The sequence below is a fragment of the Pleurodeles waltl genome, chromosome 2_1 (genome assembly GCF_031143425.1).
Source record: "Pleurodeles waltl isolate 20211129_DDA chromosome 2_1, aPleWal1.hap1.20221129, whole genome shotgun sequence".
Taxonomy (NCBI): domain Eukaryota; kingdom Metazoa; phylum Chordata; class Amphibia; order Caudata; family Salamandridae; genus Pleurodeles; species Pleurodeles waltl.
Window position 1 is genome coordinate 567,396,849 of NC_090438.1, and position 17,797 is coordinate 567,414,645.

At 45.1% G+C, this 17,797-nt stretch overlaps 1 protein-coding gene across 2 annotated transcripts in view; it reads right to left on the reverse strand.

The window, feature by feature from the left end:
- TRANK1 (tetratricopeptide repeat and ankyrin repeat containing 1) overlaps positions 1-17,797 on the reverse strand; it is a 931,136-nt gene that overhangs the window by 616,454 nt on the left and 296,885 nt on the right. For both annotated transcript variants that reach the window (XM_069214995.1, XM_069214985.1), the window contains exon 7: positions 1,216-1,354. In XM_069214995.1, the coding sequence (XP_069071096.1) occupies positions 1,216-1,354 (139 nt within the window). The remainder of the gene's footprint in view (positions 1-1,215; positions 1,355-17,797) is intronic.

Here is a 17,797-nt window from a genome sequence, read left to right on the forward strand (position 1 = left end):
CACTGTAAACATAATGGAGCCTTAAAACGTTTGTCACATGGGGAGCAGTTGACTGTATCAGGAAAGAAAGAAATAATCGCAGACAGAGTAGAGGTAACTAGAAAATAAATTATGAGTGAACCATATGAGAATATAACAACATTTGTTAGCAAATAGTAGTCAGGGAGTAAATGAAATGAGAAGACGACATGCAATTAAGCATTAATGGCACTGAGAGAAGAGAAAGAGCAAGGCGCACAGAGGCCCCTGGGCAGAAGCTGGTGATGCACTCCGAATGAGAAAGGTAGATGACAACAGATCCAAGCAGAAAGAAAATGAAAAGAAGCACTGAAAGTGCTATGAGGAAACCCATTAAAGAGCTTCATGCAAAGCCAAGCAAGGCTAGAGCACTGAATAAGAACGTGTTGTCAACAGATTTAGAAACCACGAACAGATCAATGAAGATGAGTACAGATGTCAGGCAAAAGTAAAATGCAAATAAAATTAAGATAAGTGAGAAAGAACTGGCTTATTAGAGAGCAAATGGCAGTCAAACAAGATTAAAGGTGAAGTTTAGTGAAGAAAACGCTATTCAGGAGTAAAGTTAATGACCAGCATTGCATGGTTTGAGAGAAGACACAATTTAAGAGTCAGAGTGCCAGAGGTCATAAATGATCAAAGAAGCAAAATGAATTAAAATAGAGATTATTTCACAATGGTATGTAGTGATAAAGGAGATGGGGCCACAAAAGAGGGGCTGGCATGGAGTAAAGGACACATAAGAGAGACAGAAGCTGCTGGGAGCGAGAGCAGAGTCAATCTACAGTGATAAGTAGGAGACAAGTTGAAATGATGTCTGAGGTAAGAGTGGTCCCTGAAGCGACGGATGATTGAGAATGAACTTGGCATCGAGTCAGTCATATTGAGTGATGCTTAAGAGGCACAGCTAGGTGTTTTTCATTTTTTTGCTTGAGCTTCGCTTAAGGCAGAAGTGAGTTTACGTATTGCTGGTCTGCATTCCTCAGGATACATGGGTCTGCGCAGATTTCCAACTACGAGCCCAAATATCTGTGGAAGAAGGTACTCACAGATATTGAACACTTTAAGCTGCAGGCAATAAAATGTCAAAATGTGTACCTTGATTGCCTGCCAAAGCTTAACAAGTCTTGGTTAAAATAGTTGTGCATGGTCATCTATACAGGACTGCACCTGACTTTTAATCTGTATCACACTTACTTGCTTTGATGCAAAGTCTCATAATGGAATGAAGAGGATCTGGCCCAATGCTTTCAGGATCCGCACCAATGAAAATCAGCCATTGTACCAGCGATGGAACGCCTTCCATTCTCTCATACTGCCCCAAGTGAACATATTTCTGGCCATGAACAAAAAACACAATGGTCACAAAAATTGTTGGCCTCATCCACATAGACAAATTATTAATGATTGACATTACAGATGATCACACATTAAAAACCATGACACTGAGCTATAGAATAGTATTGCAAAATCCCAAGTAGCTGTTGCAGCAATGAAAACACACACCAATGTGTGTTTGTGTCTTTGAAGATTGCAATTCTAGCTTCAGGGGTCTGGGCCGAAGAGTCACACTCTTGCTGCAACAGGTATTTGGGCATTTTACCATTTGTATTCAAAGTCATCGCTACCTAACAAGGTCAAGTGCCTTTAAAGAGCTTTAATAAAACTGTAAATTCAAGACATCAGCTCATGTATATGCTCACTGAAGAAGATAGTGCACAGCAGAGATGCGTTTGCCAGATTTAAAAAATGTACAATAAAATATTCTGGGACATATCTGTGTGCATAGATTAAATTGCTGATACATAGAAGAAAACAAAAATTGAACAGCAAACAAAAGCTAGAAGGGGAGCACCTTATGACGAAATAGGGACACATCCATAGTGCATATTGTTCCCTAAGGACACGTTCTTCAGCCTCTTGAATAGAGACAAGTACACACCGAAATCTGATAATAAAATGCCACAGAACAGAATTAGCAAAGTAAAGCACAACAGAAGACGCAGTACTCGTGCTATCCCCTGCCATCTCTGATACAACCCGCTTAAAGGCGTAAAGTGCCCATGCATTAGAAGTGCAAATGACGGTAAGGCAAAAAGTTTAGGATGTGATTCCTCCATTAAGTTGTGCGGCTGCTTTGTACTGCTGTGCAGCAGTGGCAATTAATTTCACAAAGCATGCTATTCTTTCAGGACTCTGGCCCTGCAGGCACAGCAGCACGGCTTGATGGCATGTTCTTACTCCATTGGTGTTGATCAGATTTTGTTAGAGCCTTCCACGCACCGTGAGCAAAGTCGGGCATATGCATATTATGTGCAAGAAAGATTTGTTCGGCCCCTGGAACAGCTGACATGAAAACGGCACTGGCTTTGGGGCCTATGATGGCGTTGCATCCTTTGATGGTGGTAACAGGCCAACCTTAATGCTAAGAATTTGGATTTATAATAGCCTTTGATACTTTCAAAAAGCTAGCCCTGCAGCGCTGGTGATTTATAAGTAGTAACGCATCGCCAGGAGTGTCTGCGTATGTGAAAACGTTCCTTGTCCTGTAGCCAGGATAAAATCCTAGCTTCTTAGTTCACGGTAATTTAAAAATATGCTGTGATAAACGGGCGTGCCACCGGTGTTGCAAGGCCAGCGATTTTAAAGCCTCACTTCTTGCTTTTGCCCAGCAGTTTATTTAGCTGTGATCCTGAATCTCCTTCCAAAATATAGATTTCAGAGTGTTCGGAGAGCCCTCTCTTACTGATGACGGATATTTGAGAAGGGCAGTTTTTTTGCTAGGCCTTGCTCGAGTAGCCCAAATTGTATTCACATTTGCGCTGGTGACGTATGTTGTGGAAGGTGAAATGTCAGGCGGTAGACTTAGCTCTGGGCATTGTTTAAGAATGAACTCGTTTGACCTGGAAAAGCCACTGATCCGTAAGACAGCAATGGAATCAGTTTGGATTTAGTTCCTGTCAAGGTTGGTTTCCAGACAGGTGTGGGTAGTTTGTTGTGTAAGTTTTGGAAAGCCAGCATCAATGAAGCCAGACACGGCTTCAGGGCACTTAGGTGGAGCTTGGGCAAGTGCCACTCTTGTAGCCAAGTGCCTAGATATTTGCAACCAGGGCGTTTTTCTACTAAACTGCTGTCTAGGTACCATTTACCCTCCTTTTATTCCAGCTGTTCACAAAGATGACTATTTTAGTATTATCTAAATTGACTGTCATCCTATTTTTCATGCAGTATGAGACCAAAGTATCAAGCAGTTTTTGCAAGCCGATGGGAGTTAGATTCATTAGAACAATATCATCAGCATATCGAAGTGACGTCATCAAGTGCTGTCCCCGCTTTGGGAATGTAAGTGCGCCTCTGCCAGGGCTGGACTCAAATCTGAAATAAACAGATTAAATAATGCAGGGGAGAGGACGCAGCCCTGTTTTAAACCTCGCCCTGTTGGAATGGCTGAGGATAGCCCCATGTTTGTACCCAGGCTGACCTTTGCCCTGGTTCTTGGAGGTTCCATGAGGCTAATTTGTGCCACAGCAGGTTCCTGTTCACATCGTCGAAGGCTTTAGATAAGTCAATGAAGCATGTGTAGAGGAGTTGCTTTCTCTGAGTTTGCTTCAATAAACGGGTGCTGAGCTCAACTAGGTTCTCTGTCGTACTCGAACTGAGGCCGAAGCCTGTTTGGGTGCATGAGAACAGCCCGGTGTCCTCCGCCCATTTTCCAGTTCCCGTTGGAGGATTCCAGTGAAGATCTTTGCCTCAGTGTGTAATAGTGCAAGTAAACAATACCTACCTGGGGCTGCGTAAGGGCCTTTTTTGTACATCTGGTGTAGGATTGATCCTTGGCAGGACTCTGGGACACAGTTCTTACTGAGAAAGTAGTTGAATAGTTGAGAGTATTTTGCTCCGTAGTTCCTGGTCTTGCTTGTATATTGAGGTGGGGACGTCGTTTGGACTAAGTGCCCCGGAACCTCTTGCTGTCTTTATTTGTGCCGCTATGTAGGCTTTGGAGATAGTAAGTACTGGTATATCCACCTTAGTATTTATGTGTGGCTGCGCACGTTGGGCACTGCGAAATAGAAACCCAATGTGTACCACCCACAATTGCGGAGCAATATTATTGCCTGCAGCGCAGACAGAGCCATGCTCTAGCTGATTAAACAAGGCCCACAAGGTTTTGTTTTTTTTGCAATGCAAATGCAGACTAGGAAAATAACTGTTGTCAATGGTGCAACACAAAAGAGCATTGGTGCAGTGAAAGCTCAGTTCCTGAAGGCCCTTCACCTTCTGCACGAATATCGCTACTGCCTCAGATTTTAATGGATAGGATCTGGCTGTAACAAGTTGTCAGTTACATGAGGGCTTTTAAATGAGATGCATTTGGGGTTGTCACCTTCGCAAATGTTACTAAGATGTGCTACATCTTGACTCAAGTGGTTAACCATGCAGGAAGGGATATTGTTAGATCAGACAAGCCTTAGGGTGGTCACCCTCAACTTTTTGCCTGCCTCCCTCCACTTTTTTGACCCTGTTTTTGCTGTTTTAGGTCTCTGTGCACTTTACCACTGATAACCAGTGCTAAAGTGCATATGCTCTCTCTCCCGTAAAACATGGTGACATTGCTCACACCCAATTAGCTTATTTAATTTACTTGTAAGTCCCTAGTAAAGTGCACTACATGTGCCCAGGGCCTGTAGATTAAATGTTACTAGTGGGCCTGCAGCACTGATTGTGCCACCCACATATGTAGTCCCTTAACCATGTCTCAGGCCTGCCATTGCAAGGCCTGGGTGTGCAGTTTCACTGCCACTTGGACTTGGCATTTAAAAGTACTTGCCAAGCCTTAAACTCCCCTTTTTCCACATAAGTCCTCCCTCAGGTAGGCCTTAGGTAGCCCCTGGGGCAGGGTGCTAGGTAAGTAAAAGGCAGGACATGAACATATGTGTTTTATATGTCCTGGTAGTGTAAAACTCCTAAATTTGTTTTACAATGCTGTGAGGCCTGCTCCTTTCATAGGCTAGCACTAAGGCTACCCTCATAAACTGTTTGAGTGGTAGATTCAGATTAGAAAGGGGTGAACTGGTCATATTTAGTATGGCCAGAATGGTAATACAAAACCCTGCTGACTGGTGAAGTTGGATTTTATATTACTATTTTAGAAATGCCACTTTTAGAAAGTGAGCATTTCTCTGCACTTAAAACCTTCTGTGCTATACAATCCATGTCTGGGCTGGGCTATCTGACAGCTCCCTTGTGCATTTCACCCAGACAACCACAAACAAAGGATGCTCAGTCACACCTGCACACATCTGCATACTGAATAGGTCTTCCTGGGCTCGAAGGGTGGAGGGCCTGACACTTACATTTCAAAGGACAGTGGCTTGCCTCACACAATGGACTGCTAGACACCCTACTGGGACCCTGGCAGACAGGATTGTACTGGAAGGGGACATTGTGCACTTCTAAGCCATTCTCTGAAGTCTTCCCCACTTCATAGGCACATTTGAGTATATAAACTGGGTCCCTGACCCTACCAACTCAGACACTTCTTGACAAGATACCATCTGGTAAAGACACTCTAAACCAGAACCTGCACCCTGCTAAGAGAAGCTGCATGGCTGTCCAAAGAACTCACCTGACTGTTTTGCTGTAAAGGACTGCTGCCTTGCTGCTGCCTTGCTGCGTTCTGGGTCTGCTGAGAAGTGCTCTCCAAGGGCTTGGATTGAGCTTGCCTCCTGTTTTCCTGAAGTCTCAGGGCCAAAAAGACTTCATCTCTGCAAAGAACTCCTTATGCGGCGAAAAATCAACACAGCCTGCCGGAACCGACGCACAGCCTGCCCCGCGGTGAGAAAATCACTGCATCGCCGAACCGGAATGTCGCAGCCCGGCTCCTGAAGAAGAGATCGATGCAGCGCCAGCGTTGCGACTGGAAATCCGTTCCACGGGCCACTGGATCGACGCATCGCCGAGCCGGAACGACGCAACCCGACTTCCTGCGAGAGGAATCGCCGCAGTACCTGCTGTTCAACAGAAATTTCCCCACATCTCCCACCGGATCGACGCAGCTCCTGTGACTTCGTCCGGCATTCCCAGGATTTCTCTGCATCGTCCCTGGGGTGTCCAAATACCCCGCAATCTGAAGAGGATCCAAGTCTGTGCGCCAGAAATCAACGCAAAGGCCTTGCGGCGTGGAAAAGCATTGACAATTGTCTGTGTGCGCCCGGAAAACCGACGCACACCACTTTGTTTTCCACGCACCTCCTCCTCTGCGTTCCCGTGCGGATAATTTAGACGCAAACAAAGTACTTTGCGCTCGCAAGAGACCATTGTTGTTTTTAAGAACTATAAGACACTATTGATCAGTACAAATGTGATAGTTTAACTTGTATTTATCAAATCTTGATCGTTTTGACCTTAACCTACTCAGATAAATATTCCATATTTTTCTAAACCTGTGTGGAGTATTTTGTGGTGTTATTCTGTGTTATTGCATGATTTATTGCACAAATACTTTACACATTGCCTTCTATGTTAAGCCTGACTACTCAGTGCCAAGCTACCAGAGGGTGGGCACAGGATAATTTGGATTGTGTGTGACCTACCCTGACTAGAGTGAAGGTCCTTACTTGGACATGGGGTAACCTGACTGCCAACCAAAGACCCCATTTCTATCATATGTTTCTGGACATAATGCTCCTCTACCTTATAGAATGATGAGGAACCCAGTATGAAGCCGTGCTTCAGAGATTGCATCTTATGTCTTGATTCACCCTTATTCCCTAGAACAAAATCAAACATTATCTGCAAAGTGACATGACATTTGCTACATGGCAAAAGACAAATATGTTGTGGCTAGAAATTGCAGGCAGGAGGATTCAGACAAGTCATAAGTCACAAACTCTGCATGATCTTGCTGTATAGGGACGATATTCTTGACTACACGAGCGAACAGGTGGACCCCTTGGGTTCAGTTTTACATTTGCTATAGCTCTAAGAATTTAAACAAATCTCTTGCGTCGTAACTAACTGGGTGAAGATTACATTGTTTCCTATGAGGGGGGGAGGGGGAGTTAACTCTGGATTTGGAAATGACACTGCAGCCTATATGTGCGAAATCATCTATCACATACAAGGGCAGAAAATAGCAACTTAAATATTGAAAGAGTACTACGGGAACTGTAGTGTTCCCTTCTGTGATTTTTACAGATACAGCCAGTGTTTGTTATGGAAAGGGTAAACTGTAGTAAAATGATAGATCCCAGATGTTTACATGTATTTAAGGGTACGTTGTGCCCCCGCCAAACTACTTTCCATAGAACTGACACTATATGTACCACGTTGTTTTGGGAAATGGCACACGATCCAGAATCAAACATAGGACACAAACGTTCGTATTGTGTGTGAGGGGGTGGGAGGTTCTGGCACTTGAGAACTTTCAGTTTTGGTACCTAGAGTCTCAGTTGCAGCACCTCCCATTATAGATGGATGAAAGCCCTAACAGAGAACGAACGCTACCGATGGGCTTCTATCTCCTGGATAGGCTGGATCCAGCACACTTGATCCAAGGTGAGAAATGTAAGTGGTGCCATTTCTAGTGCCTTTAATGTCATATCTGGGAACAATTTTGTTGATATGGAGTGTTGGGAACCCCTTTTATGTTCACCACGGAAATATGGACACACCTGGATTTTTTTAAATGAAAACAAACAGCAGTCTGCACAGAGGGAGGGTGCAGAGATTTGAGAGATATATAGGAATGGGAAAGGTTTATTGCATTTGAAGAAGCTGAACACAAATTCCTGATTGACCTGGGACAGTTTATAACATTTGCCAAAAGGACTGCTGTGCCACAGTGATGCTGGGGAGGTTGACCAGGACGCATCCCCTCCCTCAGAATAATTTACTATGAATGAAATTGCAGGACTCATGAGCTTAGATAGGGCCAAACTGACCCCTCACAACTATAGTAAGATATACCCAGAATAGACCGGAGGGTGCCCTTGATGCCACCAGGCTGCAGATTTATTTATATATATGAATTGGTCCTGCCCTGTAATTGGTGACTACTGGGGCCAGGTGATAAATGCTTTGAAAGTGGTGCCAGCTGTAAAGTTTTAATATTCTTTGACACATTGTGCATGTGGCCTGCACCTCAAATCTAAAAAGGGCAAAATCGTCTATATATATAAGTATCCTCTGGAATATTATTAGCAAAGTGAAGGATAATGATTTACTGGATTCATCAGCAGGGTCATTCACTGCAGATGAGGTATAAATATTCCAGTGAATAGTTACAAGCTGAAGAAATTGTGCAAACTGGTGAAAACGTACACGACTATCTTCAAGAAAGGCAAGAAATGTCTGACAGAATCATGGAAGGTGAGACTGGGCCACCCCAATCATAAGCCCCACAGGGTACATCACCTTAGGAATGCCCCCTTCTTACATTTTTTTTATATGTGTATTTTTATTTTCATTGTTAATGAAAATTACCAATGTAGCATAGGCAAAGAGTTGACAATGGTATCTTGGCATCCGCTTAACAACCACAGGCCAATGCTCATGAGAAAAAACAACCCACAAACTCAAACCTAAAAAGAGACACTCTGCCTCCCAGGCATGTTTAAATCTCTGTGTAAAATAAGAATGAGTTCCTGTGCATCCCATATTCCCTCTGGAGTGTAGAGAACGACATGATATCTCCATTCTGTCGTAAGTCACCCAGTTTGGACATACCTATTAAGCCCTAGACTCAAATTTGTGGAAGTTTCTTCAGTTCATGAAGCCAGCAACCCTCCCATAGCGGCGTTTCCATAGTGGGTTTACCAAACCAGCCTATGGCTCTCGCTGCTTTCCCCCATGCCATTATTGTTACCCCGGGGGGGGGGGAGTGGGCGGCAGGAGTACGCAGGTCCCATGGGCCCCATATAAATAGCGCAGACAAGACTTTGGGACCCATTGTGACTGCTCCAGTAGAAATGTGGGGTGGTTCATTGGGGTTAAAAAAAACATTTATGTTTATGAGGTGAGACGCCCAATAATAAGCACGGAAGTCTGGGAGGGCTATCCGGCCATTGTACGGGTTGTGTTGCAATACATTTATTGATATTCTAGGGTGTTTACCATCCCGCAATAACGTTTGCATGTCCCTGTCTATTATGGTAAACACCTGGGGGTGTTGTGTGTTGTAGAAAGTAAAGTAACTTGGGTAATGAAACCATCTTAAAAATGGCTGCCCTCCCCAGTAATGTAAGGGGCAATTTTCACCATTTCCCCATGTGCTCACGGAAGCAAGAAATCACTCTACCTAGGTTGCGGTTGTAACGTTCCTTGTCACTTAGGGCCAGATGTAGCAAAGGTTTTTCCCCATTCTGTGTCTATGGGAAAAAGTGTTTGTAAATATGGCTCTTAATGTCAAGAATGCACCAAAGTACTTAAACCCCAGGGTGGAGTAGGACAGATGGTGTGGTAAGGAAGGAGCTTGAAGTTCACCCCATGAAAGGTATACCCCCCATAGTTCTCAAACTCTTGTAAAAGTGTGGGGAGGGACAAAGCGGGGTCTGTAACGTAAACTAGAATATTGTTCGCATAGAGCGAGATTTTATTTTCTGTTGCGGATTCCCCTGACACTTGGAAGTCCCTAACACTGGGGTGATTGCAAACTCTGCTGGCCAGCATTTCAATTGTGAGGACAAAGAGGAGGTAGGGCTGGGGGCAGCCCTGTCTGGTACCTCTGTTAATTGGGAAGTCAGAGGATGTTACACTATTCACTCAAACTGATGCCAATGGGTCATGATATATTAGCCGAACCCACTTCCTGAAGTGGGGACCGAACCCAAATTTCACCAATGCTGCTTCAAGGAAGGGCCAGTGCACCGCATTGAATGCCTTCTCTGCATCCAAGGTTAAAAACACATGCGGTTCAGTTCTATTTTTGATTTTGTTCAATCAATTATGCGTTTGCCACAGATTGTATCTTGTGGACCTGCCGGGCATAAAGCCCAATTGGTCACAGTGTATCAGTGGTGTTATAACTTTCAGTAGCCTGGTGGCTAGTACTTTCACTTCGACACTGAGGAGTGAGGTTGGACGATAGGACCCACAACCGTCCTTCGGTTTCCCATCTTTGGGCATCACCACTATTACCGCCTGCCTAGGGTGAGTGGTGAGCGACCCATGTTCATTCGCCTCCAGGAACGTGTTAAATATATGCTGTCCTAGTAAGTCTGCATAGTGTTTGAAGAAAGGGCCCCCCATTATTAGCCGGTACACAATCATCATTATGGTCTCTGTTTACTGCTATGTGTGTCTCTTACAGTACTTTGTGACTTTCCCTTTTTTATTTGTTCCGCTATGTATTGAGGTCCTTCACATGATAGTGATGTAATGTTTATCATAAACTGAATGAAAATATGTAAAAAGAAGCAGCTTTCGGTCCTGTCACTAGGTGCAGGATATACATAAATTGGGGGGGAAGAGAAGGGCAAGATGCATAAATATGTTATTTTCAAATGTTCATAATCAGGTGTTGATCATTTTTGTTCTTACAGTCCTTCAAGAGGGTTTTCATAAACTGACACCTTAATTCAAATGCAAGGCACGAGGGCTAAACGCCTCGCAGTATTTGGAACTTTAACAAATCAATTGATCTTATAGTTGCAAGTGATCCAGAGTCGTATTTTGGCAGGAGCAATAACCAATACCTAAATAAACACTTACGGAGTTCACCTGTTGACCGAAAACGAAAAAAAACTATATTGGAACACTCCCCGTGGAAGGAATAGATAACAAAAGTTATCTTCTATGAGAGGTACGTGAGACAACAGCTTTGCTTGCCCTTCAAAAGTGGAATCAGATTTGAAATTGCTAAATTCAGGGGTTGGAGTGAACAAGGTTTAGGAAACCATTTTCTCACACACTCTAAAGACTTGACTTGCATAAGGCTGTGGGCAGATGCTACTGGAGTACCCCAGAGAGTGAAAGCAGCGCTGTCTCACTGGCTATAGAATCAGAGGGTACGTACAGTCTCTTTGCTGTGGTAATCAGAAAGGGCGGCTGGAGCAGTCTTAAAGGGCACATAGCATGAAAAATGAAAGAACCAATGCATGGGTCACAATAACATGGCCCTGTATGGCAGAGAATGCTGTGAAACTGAGGATTAACCATTCGATTTCCATGCACAACAAAGCCATTTGAAGATTCCTGATGAGATCAAGTCAATTATCAAACTGAAAAACAGGGATAAAGGCTTGAGTAGTGAAAGGAGTGTCCCGCAGTGTGAATGAAGCTCGTTGTTGAGAGGCACTCTACAAGAATAAACAGAAAACACTGCCAAACCGCGAGTGGTTTGTGCTACAGATTATGCATGGTTAGACATCAGTGCTACACTGATACAGTCCCTTGGGCTTGGATGGTTCTCAAAGTCTGACATTCTTCATTGTAGTTCCACAGAACAGTCTTACACAAACGCCTGCTTAAAAGGTTTAGTTCAGTAGAATGTACTTTTAAGGCTACTTGACAGCATGTCTTCGAGGAGCTCGAGTGCAGCATTCATGTTGAAGCTGGTACTTTACATCAGAGGCCGGGGAAGAGCTAGAATGACAACATTTGTAATGCAGGGAGACAAATCTTTGGGATACAGGATGGTCCGGTCTCAGGCCTAGTAAACATTACTGCACCTGCAAAACTTGATGCGGCGATTACTCACCGCTCCTGTTCCTTTCTTCCCTAGATGGTATTGCAGTGCAATGTGATTCCCTAAAGTGACTTGTGCAGTTCCTGTTGGGCTCACTCTTATAACATCCAAACCTATAGGAAAATGTATGACTTTACAACGGATGCTATAACCATGCATGCCTTTGCCACAGATCGTTTCCCACCCATGCCTTGATCCATAGAGCCGAAACAGATAAATTAATGATGTTGTACTGGAAACAAGTTTACTGAGGCATTTAGAAGTGTAACTAATACTGTGAAATAGTTCTGCCACATTTCATATGAACTGTCACTTGCTTTAATGTGGAAGCAGTTTTAGGTGTTCTGCACAACCTGCTCCTGTTCATTCCCCCCTCCTAATTAGTGTACCGTGGCAAACCTTCTCTCCTCTGCTTTCCACTGAGCACAGGGTGAATGACGTCAAAGGTTAAAGGTTAAATCTGAACTATTGTATTAGGACGTGTGTGCATAGTGAATGAAGCTTCCATTGTGTGCCCAAAATATCATACTCAAGAACTTCTACTGGAAGTTCTGCTGAAGATGTGTCGGGGTTGGAGTTAGTTCTATGAGCCACTGTCTGGAAAACGTTTCATTTTCTGTTGATCAACTCCAGAGTGCAGTTGCTAAGGGATTAGGTGGAAGAATTTGTTTATTTTAATAAATGAGTTAGTGTTAAATGAATATGTAGTTTTAAAAATATTACGTTGCTGTTTCTGATTTGCCAATGCAACTCGAACCATGATCATACCATGCTGACTGCAGAGTCTATTAATAGAAATATGATTTGGTATAAAAGATCTTGGGCGTTGGTAATGATGGTCTCATTCTGCTTTTCTAGGAGCTCACTCGCTCATTTTCCATTTATTGTGCTGCGTGGTACATTTTATAAGACTTGTCCACTTGCCCTAGATTTTCCGTGCAAGAATGCAATTGGGGCTCTTTATGAGTTCGACCCTTGGGGTTTACTTGGTTTTGATTAAATATGGTTAAGTTTTACGATTCTGTAATTGACCCTTCATGGCATTTATATGATTCTTCTCTGTAAAGCATTTACTAAACTTTTATAATAAGTGTATGTTTACCTCATTTTTGATCTAGAACTCAGTTATTAGTGTACTGATTTTATTCTGCTTCACTCTGCTAAATGTATGGTTTTCCATGAGTAGTGTAGATTCTAACCGGTAGATCTACTAAAGAAACTGGTAACATTCATGGTGATCAGAAGATTGGGGTTCAGATGATTACTGGTGTTCGCTCCCACACCACTACCCACCCCATAGCCCTAGAAGTACCTTTATTTTCTTTTACCGCTGTCCAATACTAAACCCTAAAATTACCCTTAACTCCCCTTTACCACCATCAAACCTTAAATCCTAAAATTACCCTAACCCTTATTTACCACTACCCAACCCTAAACTCTAATATTACCCTAACAAAGATGTTGTTGAGGGGGAGGGGGCAGGCTAGCTGCTGATGATGGTGGATTCATAAACCTGCAACTTAGCATCGGTCCGGCATAAATCCTCTTCATGGATTCTCTACAGAGCGCTATTGACCCCGAAGGACACAGCTTCTTGCAGTGCTCTGAAGACCAGGCCAGAATCAACATGGTGGCGGCAGGCTCACACTTACCTGCATGCAACAGGGCTGCGAGCTAAACGGTGGGGCGAATGCGCATCGCGCCCGCATTAGGTAACACCAGACCTTGCACAGAGAGGCCCCCCCAAGTACTGGGCAGAGACCTGAGCCGTGCAGACGGTGAAGAGGGGGCCGAAGGCAGTGAATGGCAGCTGCACAGGCCACGTGCAAAGCCAGACACTGGTGCTCCCCGGAGATGGATAGGGCAACGGCGGACATTACCCTGCACAGGCAAGCAGGCTCGATCAGGAGCGCGTCCTCTGGCTAGCGCACTGGGCAGTCTGATTAGGATGACTTGGCCCAGGGCAGCGGCGAAATCAGAGTCATGAGACCACAGACCGCTGAGGAGCTCATTTGATCGCTGGGGCTCTGTCACGTGCAAGATTCTGTGGGTTGGTGGCAGTTAAGCTCTGCTACCTGAGTGAGCCCCAGTGCTTCTTTGTTGGTACTTGCTTATTGGGGGTTTCAGCAGGTGGGGTATTGGGGGGTCTGGCTGGCGAGAGTTGTCCCAGTAGACCAATGCCCTTTGGGAGGGGCTCAGGGAGGGATGGACACTGACTTGAATGAAGGGTACTGCCCTCCTGGACCTGCTGGGCTGAACGCCCCCACCCTCACGTACCACCACCCCGCACATGCACTACCACTCCAGTACTAACAGTACTGCTCTGTGATGGCAGCGAAGGCCATGAGCTGCTCCAATTGGTAGAGAGATCCCCCAAGGGATGGCAAAAAGTTATATCAGGGCCGATGCAAAGCAGATTTTCGGTGGACACTTGCTCCTCTACACTGGGCCTCCGTAGAGGGTTCATTGGAGTCATGCTTGCAGCACAGTTATCTTCACTGTTTGGGCGGCCAGCCATTGCAGGAGTGCCCTTGGGAGGGTTTATTTGGGTATGATCGGATTGTCTGCTGTCTCAGGGATTGTAGTACGCGTTAGTTTGGGGGCTGCGTGTGTGTGTTGGGGGGCGAATGTAGGGGAGAACTGAAGCAACTGGTAGGATGTTCTTCCAATGACTGATGTGCGTCAAAGGCTCCAACTCCGGTCATGGAAAATTAGGGGAATTGGTCTGCAGCTAAGTGGCACAACATACACAAATACCTTGAATGTCGAGGGATACATAAACCCATGATGCAGGAAACACATCTGGTGGGAGCTGGAGGAGGTGCTCAAGCTCCTAGACTAGTGTTTAAGCACAGACCCAGATAAGCACACAAGGCGAAGGGCTTCAAAAGAACAATATAAAGTGGTGTTGGAGCATCTACACTGTCACAACTATAGGGAGCACGTGAACAGTGCCCGCTAGGAGGGGATGGCTTAGAGATTCATCACTTGATTTGTGGCACCCATTAACGAGGCCTTTCAGGACTATTTCCTTGAGCTGTATAGGCACCCAAATTCAGTGCCGGCTGAACTGATGGGGGATACCTGGGGTGGCTTCCACTTGGACTTTGTCTAGGGGGGTGAGTGACGGCTTGGGGGCGGGGGAGGAGGGGGAGGATCAGTGATGCCTCAGGAGATCAAATCTGCAATTAAGGACATGGTCCCTGGGAAAACTCCGTGGCCCAATGGTCTCAAATCTAAGATCCCAGACACGACACCGGCAGGGTTTAGGCCTCTTTCCATGCTTAACATGGACTTTAAAATAGTGAGCAAAATACTAGTGACCCGCCTGTGGCGCCATATGCAACTGCTCATTCACCCTGACCAGAATGGGTTGTACAACACTTCCATTAATCTCCGGAGTCTGTGCCATGTGTTGTACTATCCCGAAAAGCTTTTTAACCCCACCAATGATTATGTCCGTCGACCTTGAGAAAGTGCTTGACAGTTGAAAAAGTGCTTGACATGGTCAGGTGGGACATTTTGGAGGAGGGCATGAGGGCGATGGGTCTTGGGGCTTCCTGGATTCGATGGGTGCACCTACTCTACTCCAGTCCAACGGCCAGGGTGAGAACGGGGTTCACAGTGTCACAGCTTTATGACATCCACTGGGGTACTTGCCAGGGATGCCCATTGCCTCCTCTCCTATTTGCCTTGGTGATCGAGCCCTTAGCAGAAAATCTCAAGCTGGAATGGAAGGGCAGAGGCAAACACATCCTTTCATTGTATGCGGATGACCTCCTGCTGTACTTAGCGAATGGGGCCTCAGACAATAGGCATAGGGTGCGGCTACTGGATGAGTTTGGTGCACTTTAGAGGTCAGCTGGGTAAAAATGTGCTTGTTCCCAGCAACATTCAAGTGCCTGGGAATCCAGATTTACAGAAAACCGTGGGACCTACAAGAGAGTAATCTGGGAGGGTCTCAGAAATCCTTGAAGTCATGTGTCCCCTTTTGGAGGTCACTGAAAAGTCCAATCATAGCGAAAATAGCCATCTCTAACGTCCAACGTACCAGTGGACAATAGCTAAATGCCTCCTTGCTACCACTGGTCAGTGTGCCGCATGGTAAACCCCAAGTGTACTTTACCACAGCACAGATATGCGAATGGACAGAGATGGGTGGTAACGAAGAAAAACTGCTGGGAGTCTTGCTGCCTTTTGGGGAGCTGGCTGACTATTATGAGTTGCAGCTGGGCCAGTTCCTGATTTATGAGGCTATAGCTCAGACATTCTGGGACCTCTGGAACAGAGGCGAGGATGAGCCCCCAAAGCATGGGTTACCTCAACTCCTGGTGATGAAGAGGTTAGCCAGACATTTGGTGAACTGGCTTTATAGGGCTCTTGGCGAAATGGTATGGCATCCTTTATATGTACTCAAGGGAAATGGAAGTGGGGGGCAGGGAGTTCATGGATGCATGACTTACCAGACGCTGCGAAGGCTCGGTCCATATATAGTGGGGAAACCCAGAATATGTCCAAAGTATGCACAGCTCGACACTGACTTTTGTCACATGACCTGGGGTTGTCCCCACATACAAACATACTCGGGGGGAGGTGTTGGAGAGATTGAAGGCCACTATTGGCAATATGCTAATGTGCTCTATAGAAGTGTGTCTCCTGAGGAGATTCCCTCGACCCAAAACTAAGAAAGTGGGTGACAGACTTTTATATCTGGCTCTCGGGCAGGCCTGATGAAGGATTGCGATGACTTGGAAGTCTAGGCAAGGGCCCACAGTGTGCGTATGGGCAAGAGATGTTACTATGTGCGCGGTGGTGGTGGAGAGAGTTCTGCAGGGGAAGAGGCAGGAGGAGTGTACAAATGGCCCATAGCGGGATTGTGGTCTTAAGTTTTGGAATATTGGGAATACCCCCATTGGTGGGGAAGAGCAGGACACTGACTAAGGGGATGACTCGGATGTGCGTGACAGTGAGCATGAGTGACGGTACAGGGAGGTGGGACTAGCGAAGTGGACGAAGAATTGGTCACTGGTCTTTTCCAGAATTTGATGGGTCTCCCCCTGTTTCCTCCATATCCCCCACCACAAACACCCTTATATTCCCCCCCTTCTTTCCATCTGTATGCCACTTGAGGCTTAGACCGCCATCTATGTGGGCATTAAGGCAGCCTGGGTGAATGTTCATAATAGCTCCCTCTCCCTCCCTCACACTTACATCTACTTATGGTCGCGCGCTGCAGCACACTAGAGACAGTTAGTTGGAAAGGTTGTACTGCTCTTCAGTTTTGTCTGCCCCTTGTTGTGATTTGTTCCATTATGTTAAGCCATGTGGGGGAAGCAGTTAGCCCCCATGGGGGTGACGAGGAATGAGAAGCACAAGGGAAGGCCCCGAACTCCCGTAGTACCTCGTCAGTTGAGCTGGTTTGTTGACATGTAACAATGTCACTATGCAGAATATCCTTGACAATGACATTGTACACTGCTAATGTATTCCTTACCATGACCTGATATCCTGGAAATCTATGGGTGCTACTCGAAGTTAAACAAAAATATATATATATGCTGTACCCAGTTGCATTATAATTATTTACTCTGAAATGTGAATAAAGGCAGTTTAAAAAAAAAAAGATTATATTATTAAAAAAACAGCTTATCTATGTGGTAAAAGAATGCTTGGTAAATACTGAGCTGTAAAGGCTGTTTCACCCTATAGGACACAGCACCCCCCTTTACCACTGTCCAAACCTAAACCCTAAAATTACCCTTACCTCTGTTTACCACTGGCCAACCCTAAAACTATCCTTAATTCCTTTTACCACTATCCGCAACTATGCCCTTAAAAAAAAAAAAGAAATGTAATTGTTTTGTTAAAAAAGGGAAAATGTTACTTACCCTGTAAACATCTGAATGTGGCATATAGTGCTGTAGATTCATATGCTGTGAATACTTATGCCATTTACTGTTGGGTTTGGACGTGTACTATTTGTTTTTCTTCAAAGTCTTCTCAGGTTACGAGGCCTAGTGACTTCACCTATTAATGGTAATGTGCGTGGGCATCGGATTCATTGTTAGATAGCTTTTCCCCCCCACACGGAGT